Source organism: Microcaecilia unicolor, chromosome 4, assembly GCF_901765095.1.
Source record: "Microcaecilia unicolor chromosome 4, aMicUni1.1, whole genome shotgun sequence".
Lineage (NCBI taxonomy): Eukaryota > Metazoa > Chordata > Amphibia > Gymnophiona > Siphonopidae > Microcaecilia > Microcaecilia unicolor.
Window position 1 is genome coordinate 119,364,861 of NC_044034.1, and position 15,028 is coordinate 119,379,888.

At 44.3% G+C, this 15,028-nt stretch overlaps 1 protein-coding gene across 4 annotated transcripts in view; it reads right to left on the reverse strand.

The window, feature by feature from the left end:
* Positions 1–3,221: 3,221 nt before the first annotated feature.
* SLAIN1 (SLAIN motif family member 1) overlaps positions 3,222–15,028 on the reverse strand; it is a 144,431-nt gene continuing 132,624 nt past the window's right edge. For all 4 annotated transcript variants that reach the window (XM_030200577.1, XM_030200578.1, XM_030200576.1 and 1 more), the window contains one exon: positions 3,222–4,242. In XM_030200577.1, coding sequence (XP_030056437.1) covers positions 4,167–4,242 — 76 coding nt within the window. In that variant the 3' untranslated portion in view covers positions 3,222–4,166. The remainder of the gene's footprint in view (positions 4,243–15,028) is intronic.

Consider the following 15,028-nt stretch of genomic DNA (forward strand, 5'->3'; position numbering starts at 1 on the left):
CTGCTCTACAGCAGAGGTTTAATTTATTTAATACATTTATATCCAAACATCTAAGCGAGGTATCCCCATTTATCCTGAAAACCCCAATTGGCTGGGTGTGCCCAGAGAACCGGGTTGAAAATCCCTAGTCTAGATGCAGAGAAATAACAACTGTACCTGAACATAACCTGTCTTGATCTCACTGGAATGGTGTGAGCTAAATCAAAATAAATACATTTCAGTATTCTAGATGGTAAACCTTTTTGCTGAAGAGTCGTTGACATTACTATTTAAAACAGTGCACTAGAGTCACTGTATATCTGCTGCAGCAGAAATTCCATGAACCAGAAAAAGAGTCACTGCATGAACCACAGCATAGTGAGTGAGATGTATTACATAAAGCACATACTGCTCTCTTATGGCCTAAGGCAGCAGTGCAGTAACAAAACAGGAATTAAATTCTTTTAAATAAGGAAACATGGCTACTGTCCTAGCCTACTACAATGTGTGGAAATAAACATCCTGTAGGTGAGGTGATAATTCAAAGATGAGATGTTAGCTGCAGAACTTAGTACAAGAACAGTACTGGGCAGACTTCTACGGTCTGTGCCCTGAGAAAGGCAAGGACAAATCAAACTCGGGTATACATATAAAGTATCACATACCATGTAAAATGAGTTTATCTTGTTGGGCAGACTGGATGGACCGTACAGGTCCATCATTTACTATGTTTAAAGAGTTATGCTAGAAAAATGTGTCTACCTCTTTTGGATGCTTATCACATCAAGCAATGAATAAATCAACACTACACAAATATAAACAAAACATCTTCACTCTCTCCATGAAAAGTCCACCAAATATTAATATTCTTCTTGCTTTTGGTCATAGCTTCATAGCTGCACTTGGGTACCATCTTTTATTGCCCTTATTCATCTGTTCAATACCCGTGCTCTTTTAATCTATATAACAATTTGTACCTCAGCTTCTCTGGATGGATGGATGGCTGTCTGGGTTCATAACATGCTGATTCAGCTCGCCTCCATTCTCCCTCTTGCTCACTGAGCTCATCTAATCATACTCTACACATCTTTTTCCAAGAACAGAACAAGCTTCTTCTCACCCTTTGCACCATTCCTCTGGCATTAACTGCAACTGACATGTAGGACCACCCTGTTGCTTCCTACCTTCTAATCCAAACCAAGAACCTACTTCTGCTTTCATACGATTCTAGTATTCTGCTCAAATTTATAGTTCCTGACATCTACCTCTCTCTGTAGGCCTATTTCACATGTGCCCCAGGGAGTGGATGCCACACAAATACAGAAATGTGAAGTATTATTTCAAAGTACTATCAGACCTGTACATTTTATTAAAAATGAGAGGCAGCAGCAGAATCAGGGCACCACATATGTTGTGCACTCATTGCTAACACACTTATACACAAAAAGTAGCACATATGAATTTATCTTGTTGGGCAGACTGGATGGACCATGCAGGTCTTTTTCTGCCGTCATCTACTATGTTACTATCCAGCTCATTTTTGAAAGTGATCGCCGGCCATCTTCCGATACAAATCAGGAGATGGCGTCGATCTGAACCCAGCCAAATCGGTATAATCGAAAGCCGATTTTGGCCGGGTTCAACTGTTTTCCGTCGCGGAGCCAGCGAAACATCAAGGGGGTGTGTCGGTAGGGTAGTGAAGGCGGGACTGGGGCGTGCTCACGAGATGGCCAGCTTCGCCCGATAATGGGGAAAAAAAGCCAGGATTGACGAGCATTTAGCAGGCTTTACTTCCCTTCTTTTTTACGACCAAGCTTCAAAAAGGAGCCCCAACTGACCACCAGAGGGAATCGGGGATGACCTCCCCTTACTCCCCCCAGTGGTCACCAACCCCCTCCCACCCAAGAAAAAAAACTTTTATGGCAGTCTCTATGCCAGCCTCCAATGTCATACCCAGCTCCCTGATAGCAGTATGCAGGTCCCTGGAGCAGTTTTTAGTGGGTGCAGTGCACTTCAGACAGGTGGACCCAGGCCCATCCCCCCCCCCCCCCCCCCACCTGTTACACTTGTGGTGGTAAATGGGAGCCCCCCAAAACCCACTGTACCCACATGTAGGTGCACCCCTTCGGGCTATGGTAATGGTGTAGAGTTGTGGGGAGTGGGTTTTGGGGGGCTAAACAACCAAGGGAAGGGAGCTATGCACCTGGGAGCTATTTTTATTTTTTAATTTTTAGAAGTGCCCCCTAGGGTGCCCGGTTGGTGTCCTGGCATGCAAGGGGGGCCAGTGCACTACAAATGCTGGCTCCTCCCACGACCAAATGCCTTGCATTTCGCCAGGTTTGAGATCGCCAACATTATTTTCCATTATGGCCGAAAACCGATGACGGCCATCTCAAACCCAGCGAGCTCTGACACTTGGCCGGGCCCAACCGTATTAGTGAAGAAAAAGATGGCCGGCCATCTTTTTCGAAAATACAGTTGGCTCCACCCACTTACGGCGCCGGTCCCGAAGATGGCCGGCCAGCTATTTGACCGGCGCCATTCGATTATGCCCCTCCACGTATTGCGTTCTGTTCTAGCTTTCCTTCATTTCACTTTCCCACAAAACATGTCCTACCACAATTAGATGTTTCAAAAGTATCTGAGCTGCAGCAGATGGGGCAGAAATCTGTATTGTTCCCTTTCAAAAAAAAAAAATCTATTTTCACATAGAATCGAGGGGTCCTTTTACTAAGGTGCGCCGAAAAATGGCCTGCACTGGTGTAGACACGTGTATGGGACACGCGCAGGTCCATTTTTCAGCATGCCTGCAAAAAAGGCCTCTTTTTTTGGGCCGAAAATGGACGTGCGGCAAAATAAAAAATTGGTGAGCGTCCATTTTGGGCCTCAGACCTTACCGCCACCCATTGACCTGGCGGTAAAGTCTCCCACGTTAACTGGGTGGAACGGTCTAAGCACGTACGATGCCGATTACCATCCGGTTAGCACCCACGCACCAGAAAATTTGCAGCGCGTTTACTGGACACACGTAAAAAATGAAATTATCGCCCAGGCCACACACGGTAGCTGGGCAGTAGTTCAAAATTGATGCATGTAGGACGCATGTACGCACCTACACGGCTTAGTAAAAGGGCCCCTGAAACTCAAATAAGAGCTATTATATGAAGCATTCCAAAACAGCAATCTACAAGTATAATCGAACAAGAAATCAAGCCATTGTATGAAACCATTTATTAGTGTAATTTTGTAAAATGTTTATCAAAAACTTTATTATTCCAATTCAAACCCATAGACTGCTTAGGCGTAATAAAACATTACAACTTCATCCTTTGTTGCAAAGTAATGGCAACGTACTGCAGTTTTCAGGTCACTGCCATTTTAAGTGCGATGTCTCTTGGAACTCCACCATAAATATATGTACATTACAAAATGACAAAGTTAAAAAATAAATTAAAATCAGGCCACAAAAAAAAAACCCAGTACAGATATGAATTAGTAATGCAACGAATATTCCTCTATGTTTGTGCTTCTGCAATACAGAATTACAATCTCCTCATATTGTCTTGGATGTGAGTTTTTTATATGTTCCTAGTGCTAAAAAACTTCTTATGACAAAACATCTGATATAAAACAAATTATTTGTGTGTCAAAATAGTTCAAGAAAGTATAAAAAATATGTGCTCAAAAGAAAATCCCCTGGAAATTAAAGAAAAAGCTAAGCTTTCAAGTGCATCATAGATCACCACTTTGTGAATTGTTCTGAGGTTATATTGCAGAAAGAGACTCTTGCAAATGTATTACAGAACTGATCACACGTATGTAGTGCTTCAGAAATGGTGCAATGCTATCCGGACCCACTGATATCTGCCATGTTAACAGAGAACATCTGTAGCGCACTGGGTAAGTACAAAAACAAGTTTTTTTTTCTTGCATTCTGATTGGCCTTTCTCCTGCTGATCCTATAAGACTAGAAATCCAGGTTAATATTCAAGTGCTATATTTAGCCTCTTTTCACATGGGCAGCTTAAACATTTCTTTAAAAACAGTACCAAATAAGGAATACATAAGCCTTTTACATATTAAAATGTTCCCTCCCTCTTCCCTCCTGAAAGGCTTTGTGATCCTATATTTACCCAGCCAGCTGGGTAAGAGAATACTGCCCCCATTTTCTGTTTAAGGGCACCGCATCAATAGCAGCCATCTCTCCAGTTTCCATCTCGTAGCGTACTAAGTGAAGAAAGAGACTTTGGCGCTTGAATGAAACTGAAAAAAAGACAAAAGCTTCATTTAGAACACAAGAACAGACCAGAAAACAAAAAAAAGGTAACATATCAGAAGCCAAAAGCAAACAGCCAAGCAGATCCAAGATAAACAACAAAGATTTCCACACAATTTTATTTCAAGAAACTATAGCATTTATTCAACAACCTAAAAATCACAACCCGACATGGCCATGTTTCACCTCACTATGCATGCTGGAGAAAACAGTTTGAACTGCCCCAATACCTATGCTTTTTTGGTTGAGGTGTTTTTAGTGCTTTATCTTTTTCACCTCTCATACAGCCCTTAGGGGGGTTAAACGTAGCCATGCTGGGGTATGATTTTTAGGTTGTTGAATGTGTGTTGTAGTTTATTGTACTAAAATTGTGTGGAAATCTTCATTGTTTATCTTGATCTGCTTTGGTTCTTAAGTACAAGAATATGCTTTGTTTCATTACACTTTTCATTTGTTCATTCTTTTTTCTGTGGTTGTGAAAGGCAGTATATGAAGTCTCCAATAAACATAACTCTAGCTCTGCATTCTTCAGCATTCTCCTTCCTGAACATCTAAAGCCTGAAAAACTTTTGCTTTATGCAAGACTTTGGAAAATCAGCATTTAAGGATAAAATTTGGTTCCTAAACTGTGCTGTTTCACTTTGCCTAAAGAGGTTTGTAACAAAAGAAAATGACTTACAGCGGAGAAACCTAATGGTTAGACCAGTGGGTTGAGACCCAGGGGTCAAATCGCACTGATGCTTCCTGTGATCTTGGGTAAGTCACTTTGCCCTCCATTGCCTCAGGCACAAACTAAGCCAAAATATGTAAAAAAAACAGATGCATGATGCAGGAACTTGTCTGCAAGTAGAGGACGACAAAGTCAGGCGTGAGATTATAGTGTTGCAGCTAGTGGTCAATTTAATGAGGTTTGACTTGGCTCTGAACCACAGACGTTGTGATTTTTGGGGCATGAAAACACTACTGAAGGCAGAGAAAGGAGGCTTCTTGGCTCCTAATCGAGTCAGAAGAAAACAGCACTTGCCATCTGTTCACGTGAATTATATAAGAGCAATTATATAAGAGCAATTTGAGATTTCACAGGAAAATGTGATTTCTCTTGCCAATTTATTTGAGCATTACTAACAAATTTAACACTTTCATGCACACTAGGATTTCATGTATATTTGGATCCAGTGATTGACAATTTAGAGTTTGAACTCAGGCAGAACTATAGCCCAACAACTAATGGCTTAAATATATCCTTCAAGTGCTCCAGGTCCAATCCAAGGATCCTACTTGACATCATTTATTTTATTCATGTAGAGCAGACAGGAGGAGGGAGACCTACCATACAACCTGATCCAGGGCAAAGAGAAGATAGAGAATGGAAAGAAAAAGCCCTGGCTGTTTCTACTGATTGTTCGAGCAGGGACTGTCTCTTTATGTCCAATTTACAGTGCTGTAGGTCGTGCCTCTCTAGATGTACATACAGTGAAATAAAGTACACATTTGTTAAATTACACCCCAACGTAATGTAATAGCAAATTCAGCTTTTAAGGGAAAAACAGGTGTTTCACATCCTTTTGGTACAGTGTAATCCGCCTAGGCTCCCAATAAAGATAGCACAGCACTTAGAAATCTAAATATTTGGACTTCAGCACCCCACCCTGCGATGAATGCACTTCAAAATAAAGGTTCACCTTTTACTTAAATACTGCTTGGTTGGTATTCACTATTTCAATATAATCCCAAATTCTATGAATAGTGCCGAAAAATGGTTGCTGAAAAAATAACGTGCTAAGCGTTATTCTATAAACAGTGTTGGAAGTCAGGCGCCTAACTTTAGATGTGAGGATTTATGCCAAGTAAACCCTGGTGTAAATCCTCGCGTCTAAATTACGGGCAGAACCCCCTTATTCTGGTGGGAAGGACTAATGGAAAGAAAATTATCAAGCAAGACCTAATTTCTCCTTCTATTATGTAGGTTCTCACTATTCCAGAACCTGTGGGATGTTCAAAAGCAATCCCTAGAATGTGTGGAATCCTGGCACCACTGCCTTGAGGTCTGAAGCCCCCAAAGTGGCTTTTGAGTGTGCCACAATGTCCACCCTGTAGTGCTTCGCAAAGGTATACAGCGTCAACCACGTCGCCGCCTTGCAAATATCTACCAGAGACAGTAAGGTAGATTCCGCCCAGGATGTCATTGTACACCTCGTAGAATGAGCCTGCAAGACCTGAGGAGCCTGCTTTCCACAAACAAATAAGCTGATGTGATAGTTGCCTTCAGCCATCTAGCAACTGTGGGCTTGGATACCATGAGGCCAAGCCTCTGTTTACCAAAAAGCACAGTCTGTCAAATTTGCAAAAACTCATTCGTGACTTCCAGTTATCTGAGGACTCTACACACATTGACAAGCTTCAAGGAAGCACACCAAACCTCATTGTCCTCTCTGCAAAGGACGGAAGCTCCACAGATTGGTTGAGATGAATTTCTGATACCACTTTCGGAAGACATGAACCGTGTACAGGGAAATCACCACCTTCAAAAGGCGAAGAAAGGGATCCTGACAAGAGAGAGTCTGAAGCTCCGAAATCCTACAAGCTGACGCAATAGCCACCAAGAGTGCTGTCTTCAGCATAAGGTCTTTCAAGGAGGCCTTTTGGAGTGGCTCAAAAGGAGGCTTCTGAAAAGACCGAAGGATTAAATTAAGGTTCTACTCTGGACACAGTGTATGAAAGGGAAGCTGTAAACGTTCCACTCCCTGCAAGAATCAAATGACATCTGAGTAAGCCGCAAGAGATGTCTTCTGCAGTTTGCCCCTAAAACAGGCCAAAGACGCAACCTGAACTTTTAGAGAACCCAATCCTAGAGAATGACACGGGGACAGGGACACATGGTTAACCACGGGGACAGGGACAAAGTTTGTCCCCGTGTCATTCTCTAAAAGCTTGAGACTAGATGGAACATCATCTATAAAATGCTATTATCAATATGAAGAAACGTAATATATTTTAGACAACTGGAAACTGAATTCAATGATAAAAAAAACTGCAGAAGCTGTTTTTGGATTTAAATGAAGCATGTTAAATGATATAATTTGTGTCTTGTCTGCTTTGATGTTTCAACAAGAGTCTTGTCTGCTGCTCAGACTCCTACCATCTGCAGTGTCCTTCCATCACATGCCCAGTTGCTCAAGCATCTTACTGTTACTGCAACAGATTCATCCATTGTTGCTGGCATCAAGGAGCATTTCCAATGCTTAATTGACACTTATTTTCTTGTTCATCCACTACACGGTGTTGGTCCTCTTCTACACCCACGTCTGAAAGACAAGCCGATTATCTTCCCAGATGATGTAAAAACACAGGCAACTGAATATTTGATAAAGCTGCACCAAAACCAGATCAAAATGGATGACTTGAGACCATTAACATTGACAACTCAGGATCCTCCACAATCCACATTCCCAGAAAGCTTCACATCTGTGGAAGAGCCTACATCCAAAAGAATGAAAATGGATGTTAGTTTTATGAGTGACTTTTTTGGAACAATGCCTCCTTTGAAGGCTATTGTTAATGAATTGGACAGTTATTTATGCTCATGTGATGCAGACAACAATGTTTTGAATTTTTTGGAAAAACAAGCAAAAGAGCTGGCCAAAACTGGCAAAACTTGCATAGGGGATCCTCTGCATTCTGCTACAAGCACGTCTTCTGAGAAGACATTTTCTATTTCAGGAAGGACTGTGGAAGACAGGAGAGCTAGACTGAATCATGAAAATTGCTATGACTTATTATTCATCCACAGATTACAAAATCGTAACAGTGCTTCATAGGGCATACTTCTCCCCCACAAAGGTATACAGAGCGGGTTGTATTTTGTACCCCTGGACATTGGAGTGGCCTAGTGGTTAGAGCACCAGTCTTGCAATCCAGAGGTGGCCAGTTCAAATCCCACTGCTGCTCCTTGTGATCTTGGGCAAGTCACTTAAGCCTTCATTGCCTCAGGTACAAACTTAGATTGTGAGCCCTCCTGGGACAGAGAAATATCCAGAGTACCTGAATGTAACTCACCTTGAGCTACTACTGAAAAAGGTGTGAGCAAAATCTAAATAAATAATACTTTTAACAGGGTGGATTAGGATTCCTTGGGGTAGTAGTGTTATTATTTTCTATTTCTGATTTATAAGCAATAGTTGTACAGAATATTGTTCCTTTTTATACTTTAATAAAAAGATTTAAATATAAAATCGTAATTGTTCGAGGACAGAGGATGGGGACAAACTTTGTACCCATGTCATTCTCTACCCAATGCCAATCCTCTCTGAAAACCTGCCTGGAGAAATGCTAGGATATGAACGATATGATCAGAGAAGGAAAATAGTTCACACTCAGAACACACCAGCCCTCGAACACCCTCCACACCATCACATACACCATGGCTGTAGAGCGCTGCCACCCCTGAAGCAAGATAGCAATGACCGAATCAGAATAACCCTTTCAATGGCCAAGCTCTAAGACTAAAGGGGCATGGATCCTCCATGAGCACCGGATCTTGCTTCAGTAGGCCGTGTACTTGCAGAGGAGAGGATCCCCATCTAGCAATCGAATCAGGTCCACGTACCATGACCTCCACAGCCAATCCAGGGCTATGAGAATTATTCAATGGTGCAATGTGATCCATTTCAACATGCAGCCTACCATGGGCCAAGGATGGAAGACACACAGTAGATGTGCTCTGGCCAGTGCTGCAGTAGGGCATCAATCCCGGTTCTTTCCAACGGCTGAAGAACTTGGGCACTTTGGCATTACTTTTCATCACCATCAAGTCCAGAAGCAGAAAACTCCATTGGTCCATTAATCAGCTGAAATCCCTGGCTGGATAGTTCCCATTCTCCCGGGTCCAAGGAGTGTTGCTGAGAAAGTCCACCTCCACATTTAAGGATCCAATGATGTGAGCTGCTGACAGAGAAGACTTTTCTCTGCCCAACTGAGTTGTCAATGTTAATGGCAGAGCTGGTGGTTGGGAGGCGGGGCTAGTGCTGGGCAGACTTATACGATCTGTGCCGGGGCTGGTGGTTGGGAGGCGGGACTAGTGCTGGGCAGACTTATACGGTCTGTGCCGGGGCTGGTGGTCGGGCGGCGGGGATAGTGCTGGGCAGACTTATACGGTCTGTGCCAGAGCCGGTGGTGGGAGGCAGGGATAGTGCTGGGCAGACTTATACGGTCTGTGCCAGAGCTGGTGGTGGGAGGCGGGACTGGTAGTTGGGAGGTGGGGATAGTGCTGGGCAGACTTATACGGTCTGTGCCAGAGCTGGTGGTGGGAGGCGGGACTGGTAGTTGGGAGGCGAGGATAGTGCTGGGCAGACTTATACAGTCTGTGCCAGAGCTGGTGGTGGGAGGCGGGGTTGGTGGTTGGGAGGCGGGGATAGGGCTGGCCAGACTTATACGGTCTATGCCCTGAAGAGGACAGTACAAATAAAAAAGTAGCACATAGGAATTTATCTTCTTGGGCAGACTGGATGGACCGTGCAGGTCTTTTTCTGCCGTCATCTACTATGTTACTATGTAACTCATGAGGGAGGCTGCCTCCATTGCCAACAGGTGACTGTGGGTTCCACCTTGCTTGCTGATATAAGCCATCATTGTGTTCTTGGAGAAAACTCAGACTGGGGCTCCCACCAGAAAGGGAGCGAAGTCACATAAGGCATTCCTCACTGCCCTGAGCTCCAAGTGATTTATTGACCACCGAGACTCCCGTTCTGTCTAGGTGCCCTGTGCCAGATGGAACTTGTAATGAGCTCCTCAACCATGCTGGTGTCAGTTGTCACCACCTCCCACTGTCGTATCAGAAAGGGAGTTCTGCCACTCAAATTCCTGGCAACAACCACCACTGCATACTCCTTTTAGCAACCAGTGTCCAAAGAAAATGGTCATTCTTCTGTGACACCTTCTTCTGTGACAGTGGCTGAGAAGAGAAACTCCCTTATATGGTATGAAGCCCCACCCAGTGCATCCCAGGATGCACTGGGCACGGCGTCGCCATTTTTGAGGCAGCGCCAATGAAGAAGAGGGAGGCCACCACCCTCATCAAACAAAGGTAGGGGGTGGGGAAGGGCCGTTATACCACCAGGTCAGGGTGGGGGTATTGACTCGCAGCCCAGGCCATCAGGGTTGCATGTGAGGGGATGTTAGAGGGGGGGCTGGAAACCCACCAGATCTCCAGTCCCCCCAAACTTGTGTTGGGGGGGGGGGGGGGTCGGGGGGGACTGGAGGTCCACCCCTGTGTCAGTTGGCTCGGGGTGGGGTTACTTGGGGTCTAGTAGTCCCATGGACCTTCAGCCCGTGTGTTTGACAGGTCTGGACTTTTGACAGCCTAGACCTGTCAAACAACTCCGGGAGGATTGTGCCTGCACACTTTTACCCTATGATCAGAGATAATAGCATGCTTAAATTTGCATGCTATTATCTCTGATCATAGGGGTGGTAAAGCCCCGTGCTGTTCCAATGCTATTTTTAGAGCGCTGTTTGAAACAGTGCGGGGCTTTCGATCATGTGGCCATGAGGCAGTGTCTTGACGATGCTAAATTGTTTCCACTTTAAAAGAAATAACTTGATTCTTAAAACCAACTCCAACCACAAAATAAATTAAAAAAACAACATATACATTATATATACAGTGGGGGAAATAAGTATTTGATCCCTTGCTGATTTTGTAAGTTTGCCCACTGACAAAGACATGAGCAGCCCATAATTGAAGGGTAGGTTATTGGTAACAGTGAGAGATAGCACATCACAAATTAAATCCGGAAAATCACATTGTGGAAAGTATATGAATTTATTTGCATTCTGCAGAGGGAAATAAGTATTTGATCCCCCACCAACCAGTAAGAGATCTGGCCCCTACAGACCAGGTAGATGCTCCAAATCAACTCGTTACCTGCATGACAGACAGCTGTCGGCAATGGTCACCTGTATGAAAGACACCTGTCCACAGACTCAGTGAATCAGTCAGACTCTAACCTCTACAAAATGGCCAAGAGCAAGGAGCTGTCTAAGGATGTCAGGGACAAGATCATACACCTGCACAAGGCTGGAATGGGCTACAAAACCATCAGTAAGACGCTGGGCGAGAAGGAGACAACTGTTGGTGCCATAGTAAGAAAATGGAAGAAGTACAAAATGACTGTCAATCGACAAAGATCTGGGGCTCCACGCAAAATCTCACCTCGTGGGGTATCCTTGATCATGAGGAAGGTTAGAAATCAGCCTACAACTACAAGGGGGGAACTTGTCAATGATCTCAAGGCAGCTGGGACCACTGTCACCACGAAAACCATTGGTAACACATTACGACATAACGGATTGCAATCCTGCAGTGCCCGCAAGGTCCCCCTGCTCCGGAAGGCACATGTGACGGCCCGTCTGAAGTTTGCCAGTGAACACCTGGATGATGCCGAGAGTGATTGGGAGAAGGTGCTGTGGTCAGATGAGACAAAAATTGAGCTCTTTGGCATGAACTCAACTCGCCGTGTTTGGAGGAAGAGAAATGCTGCCTATGACCCAAAGAACACCGTCCCCACTGTCAAGCATGGAGGTGGAAATGTTATGTTTTGGGGGTGTTTCTCTGCTAAGGGCACAGGACTACTTCACCGCATCAATGGGAGAATGGATGGGGCCATGTACCGTACAATTCTGAGTGACAACCTCCTTCCCTCCGCCAGGGCCTTAAAAATGGGTCGTGGCTGGGTCTTCCAGCACGACAATGACCCAAAACATACAGCCAAGGCAACAAAGGAGTGGCTCAGGAAGAAGCACATTAGGGTCATGGAGTGGCCTAGCCAGTCACCAGACCTTAATCCCATTGAAAACTTATGGAGGGAGCTGAAGCTGCGAGTTGCCAAGCGACAGCCCAGAACTCTTAATGATTTAGAGATGATCTGCAAAGAGGAGTGGACCAAAATTCCTCCTGACATGTGTGCAAACCTCATCATCAACTACAGAAGACGTCTGACCGCTGTGCTTGCCAACAAGGGTTTTGCCACCAAGTATTAGGTCTTGTTTGCCAGAGGGATTAAATACTTATTTCCCTCTGCAGAATGCAAATAAATTCATATACTTTCCACAATGTGATTTTCCGGATTTAATTTGTGATGTGCTATCTCTCACTGTTACCAATAACCTACCCTTCAATTATGGGCTGCTCATGTCTTTGTCAGTGGGCAAACTTACAAAATCAGCAAGGGATCAAATACTTATTTCCCCCACTGTATATACTAGTAAAAAAAGGCCCGTTTCTGGCTGAAATGAAACAGGCGCTAGCAAGGTTTTGCGCGGAGTATGTATGTTTGAGAGAGTGTCTGAGAGAGTGACTGTGTAAGAGTGAGAATGTGCAAGTGTGTGTGTGTGACAGAGAGTGGGTGTGAGTGTGTCTGTGAGAGAGCGTGTGTGTATGTGAGAATGAGTGTGTGCGAGTGCGTATGTGAGACAGTGAGTGTCCTTCCCTGTCCCCCCTGTCAGGTGTCAGGACTGGGGGGTCTGTGGACAGTCATGAAGGCAGCCCCTACCAAAATAATGAAAGCAAGACCATTTGTATAATAATCACTGCATTCCAGAGAACAAAATGGAGCAAGTTCCCACATGCTATCTTTTGCTTTCTGTATTCAGTAGCTGACAGGCTGCAATACACTGAAAAGAAAGCAAGGAAACCTATGAGATGTAGATACGGCCGTCCCCTTGGCCTCTGACGCTCCTCCCTTCTTCTATTTGACTTCCCTCTGATAGGTCCGTCATTTGGTGTGACGCTCCTCCCTTTTCCTGTTTCAGTTCCCTTTGATAGGTCAGAGCGGTGCAGCTGTGACACTCCTCCCTTCTCTGATAGGTCAGCGCGGGGCAGAGATGTAGTGTGCTTAAAAATGGTTACAGAGCTTCGAACATACGAACTGTTGAAGCCTCAAGAGTGTGCTTTAGAACGTTGAGGGTGCTTTTTATGTGCAGATGGGGCATGGCCTACGGGCCAGATGGGCGTGGCTGAGACTGAGGGTGAGTAGTCAGAATAGCCTAGCCTACCAGGAGGACAGGAGTTCAGGACAGATGGAGTGAGCTTCAGAACGTCTGAGGGGGGATTTTATGTATTTTATATATATATATATATATATATATATATATATATATATATATATATACAGTGCACTCCATTTAAGTGCATGTCAGATAAGCGTATGCTGTGATTAACTGCATGCCATACTTCGGTCCCGTTTTTTGGCACCATCAATTTCTATGGGGACAAACTTCGGTTTAGCAACCCACTGATAAGTGCAAGACTCGCTTATATGCATGGTTTAAGACTGCTCCTCTGCAGGAAAGACTCTGCATAAGCGCGCGCATGGAATATGGAAGCCGATTGGCGCTTGACAGCCAACGAGATTTCAAATTTACCGCCCCTTTAACTGCCACAGGCAAAATAAGTAAAAAATATGTTGTTGGAGTGTACAATGGGGTCGTCGTCGTCACGGCAGTGGAACTGTAAGACTTTAACACTTGCTGAAGGAATAGAAGTTCTTAAAAAATTAGAAAACAAACAAAGTCAACCATCTATTGCTAAAGAATATGGTGTCAATCCCAGTCAAATTTCACGTGTCTTGAAGCAGAAAGACCAGCTTCTGAAAGACTGGCAAAACAATACAAATCCACAATGGAAACGAAAACGGGCGGGAAAAGCTGAGGAGGTAGAAGATGCTCTTCTTCGGTGGTTTTCTCGAGTCGAGTCACGAGCAATTTCCTGTCAGTGGTCCACTGCTTATGGAGAAAGCTAACCAGCTAGCTGAAAGTCTTGGACTAACTGAATTCAAAGCCACTGTTGGATGGTTGGAAAGATTGAAGGAGAGGAACAACATAAAATTCAAGAAACAGCATGGTGAGAAACAAGACACTGATGACATTGGTGCTGAAAATTGGGTGGTTTCAGTTCTTCCTACCATCTTGAATGAGTTTGCACCTCGTGACATTTTCAATGCTGATGAAAATGATTAAAACAGTCTCTACTGGCGAGTGATTCCTGATGGAACACTTGCATTCAAACATGCCAAAACTACTGAAAGTAAAATGTTGAAGGACCGACTGATGATCCTCCTTTGCTGCAATATGGATGGGAGTGAGAAGTTGGAACCCCTCGTCATTGGAAAAAGCAAACAGCCCAGTTGCTTCAAGAAAGTTAAGCGACTTCCTGTGTCATACAAGGCTAACGCAAATTCATGGATGACTGGGGAAATCTGGAAGCAGTGGCTAAAGAAGTTAGACACTAGAATGCAGGCACAAAGGCATCAGATTTTGTTGCTTTGTGATAATTGTGCTGCACACAGGGATGATGTCAGGCTGTCTAACGTCAAGGTGGTCTTCCTGCCACCAAACACTACCTCTCTGATCTAACCTATGGATCAGGGCATAATAGCCAATTTCAAACAACATTATCGGGCTCTTGTGCTACATCGTCTGATGACTGTTATGGATGACCAGACTGGCAAGGATAAACGTGCTGTTGAACTGGCTTGTAATCTATCACTGTTGGATTCCCTACATATGCAGAAAGAAGCCTGGAATCATGTTACACAGGCAACCATTGTGAACTGCTACAAGCGGGCAAGCTTTATTAAGGATGTGAAGGGGATGTGAAGGGGGATGCAGCTGTTGCAAACGTGTCAGATGAACAGGTTATTGACATCCCAGCCGGTGTTACTGAAGAGGAGTTTCATCGCTATGTAGCTGTTGATTACGATCTACAAACAGCTGATG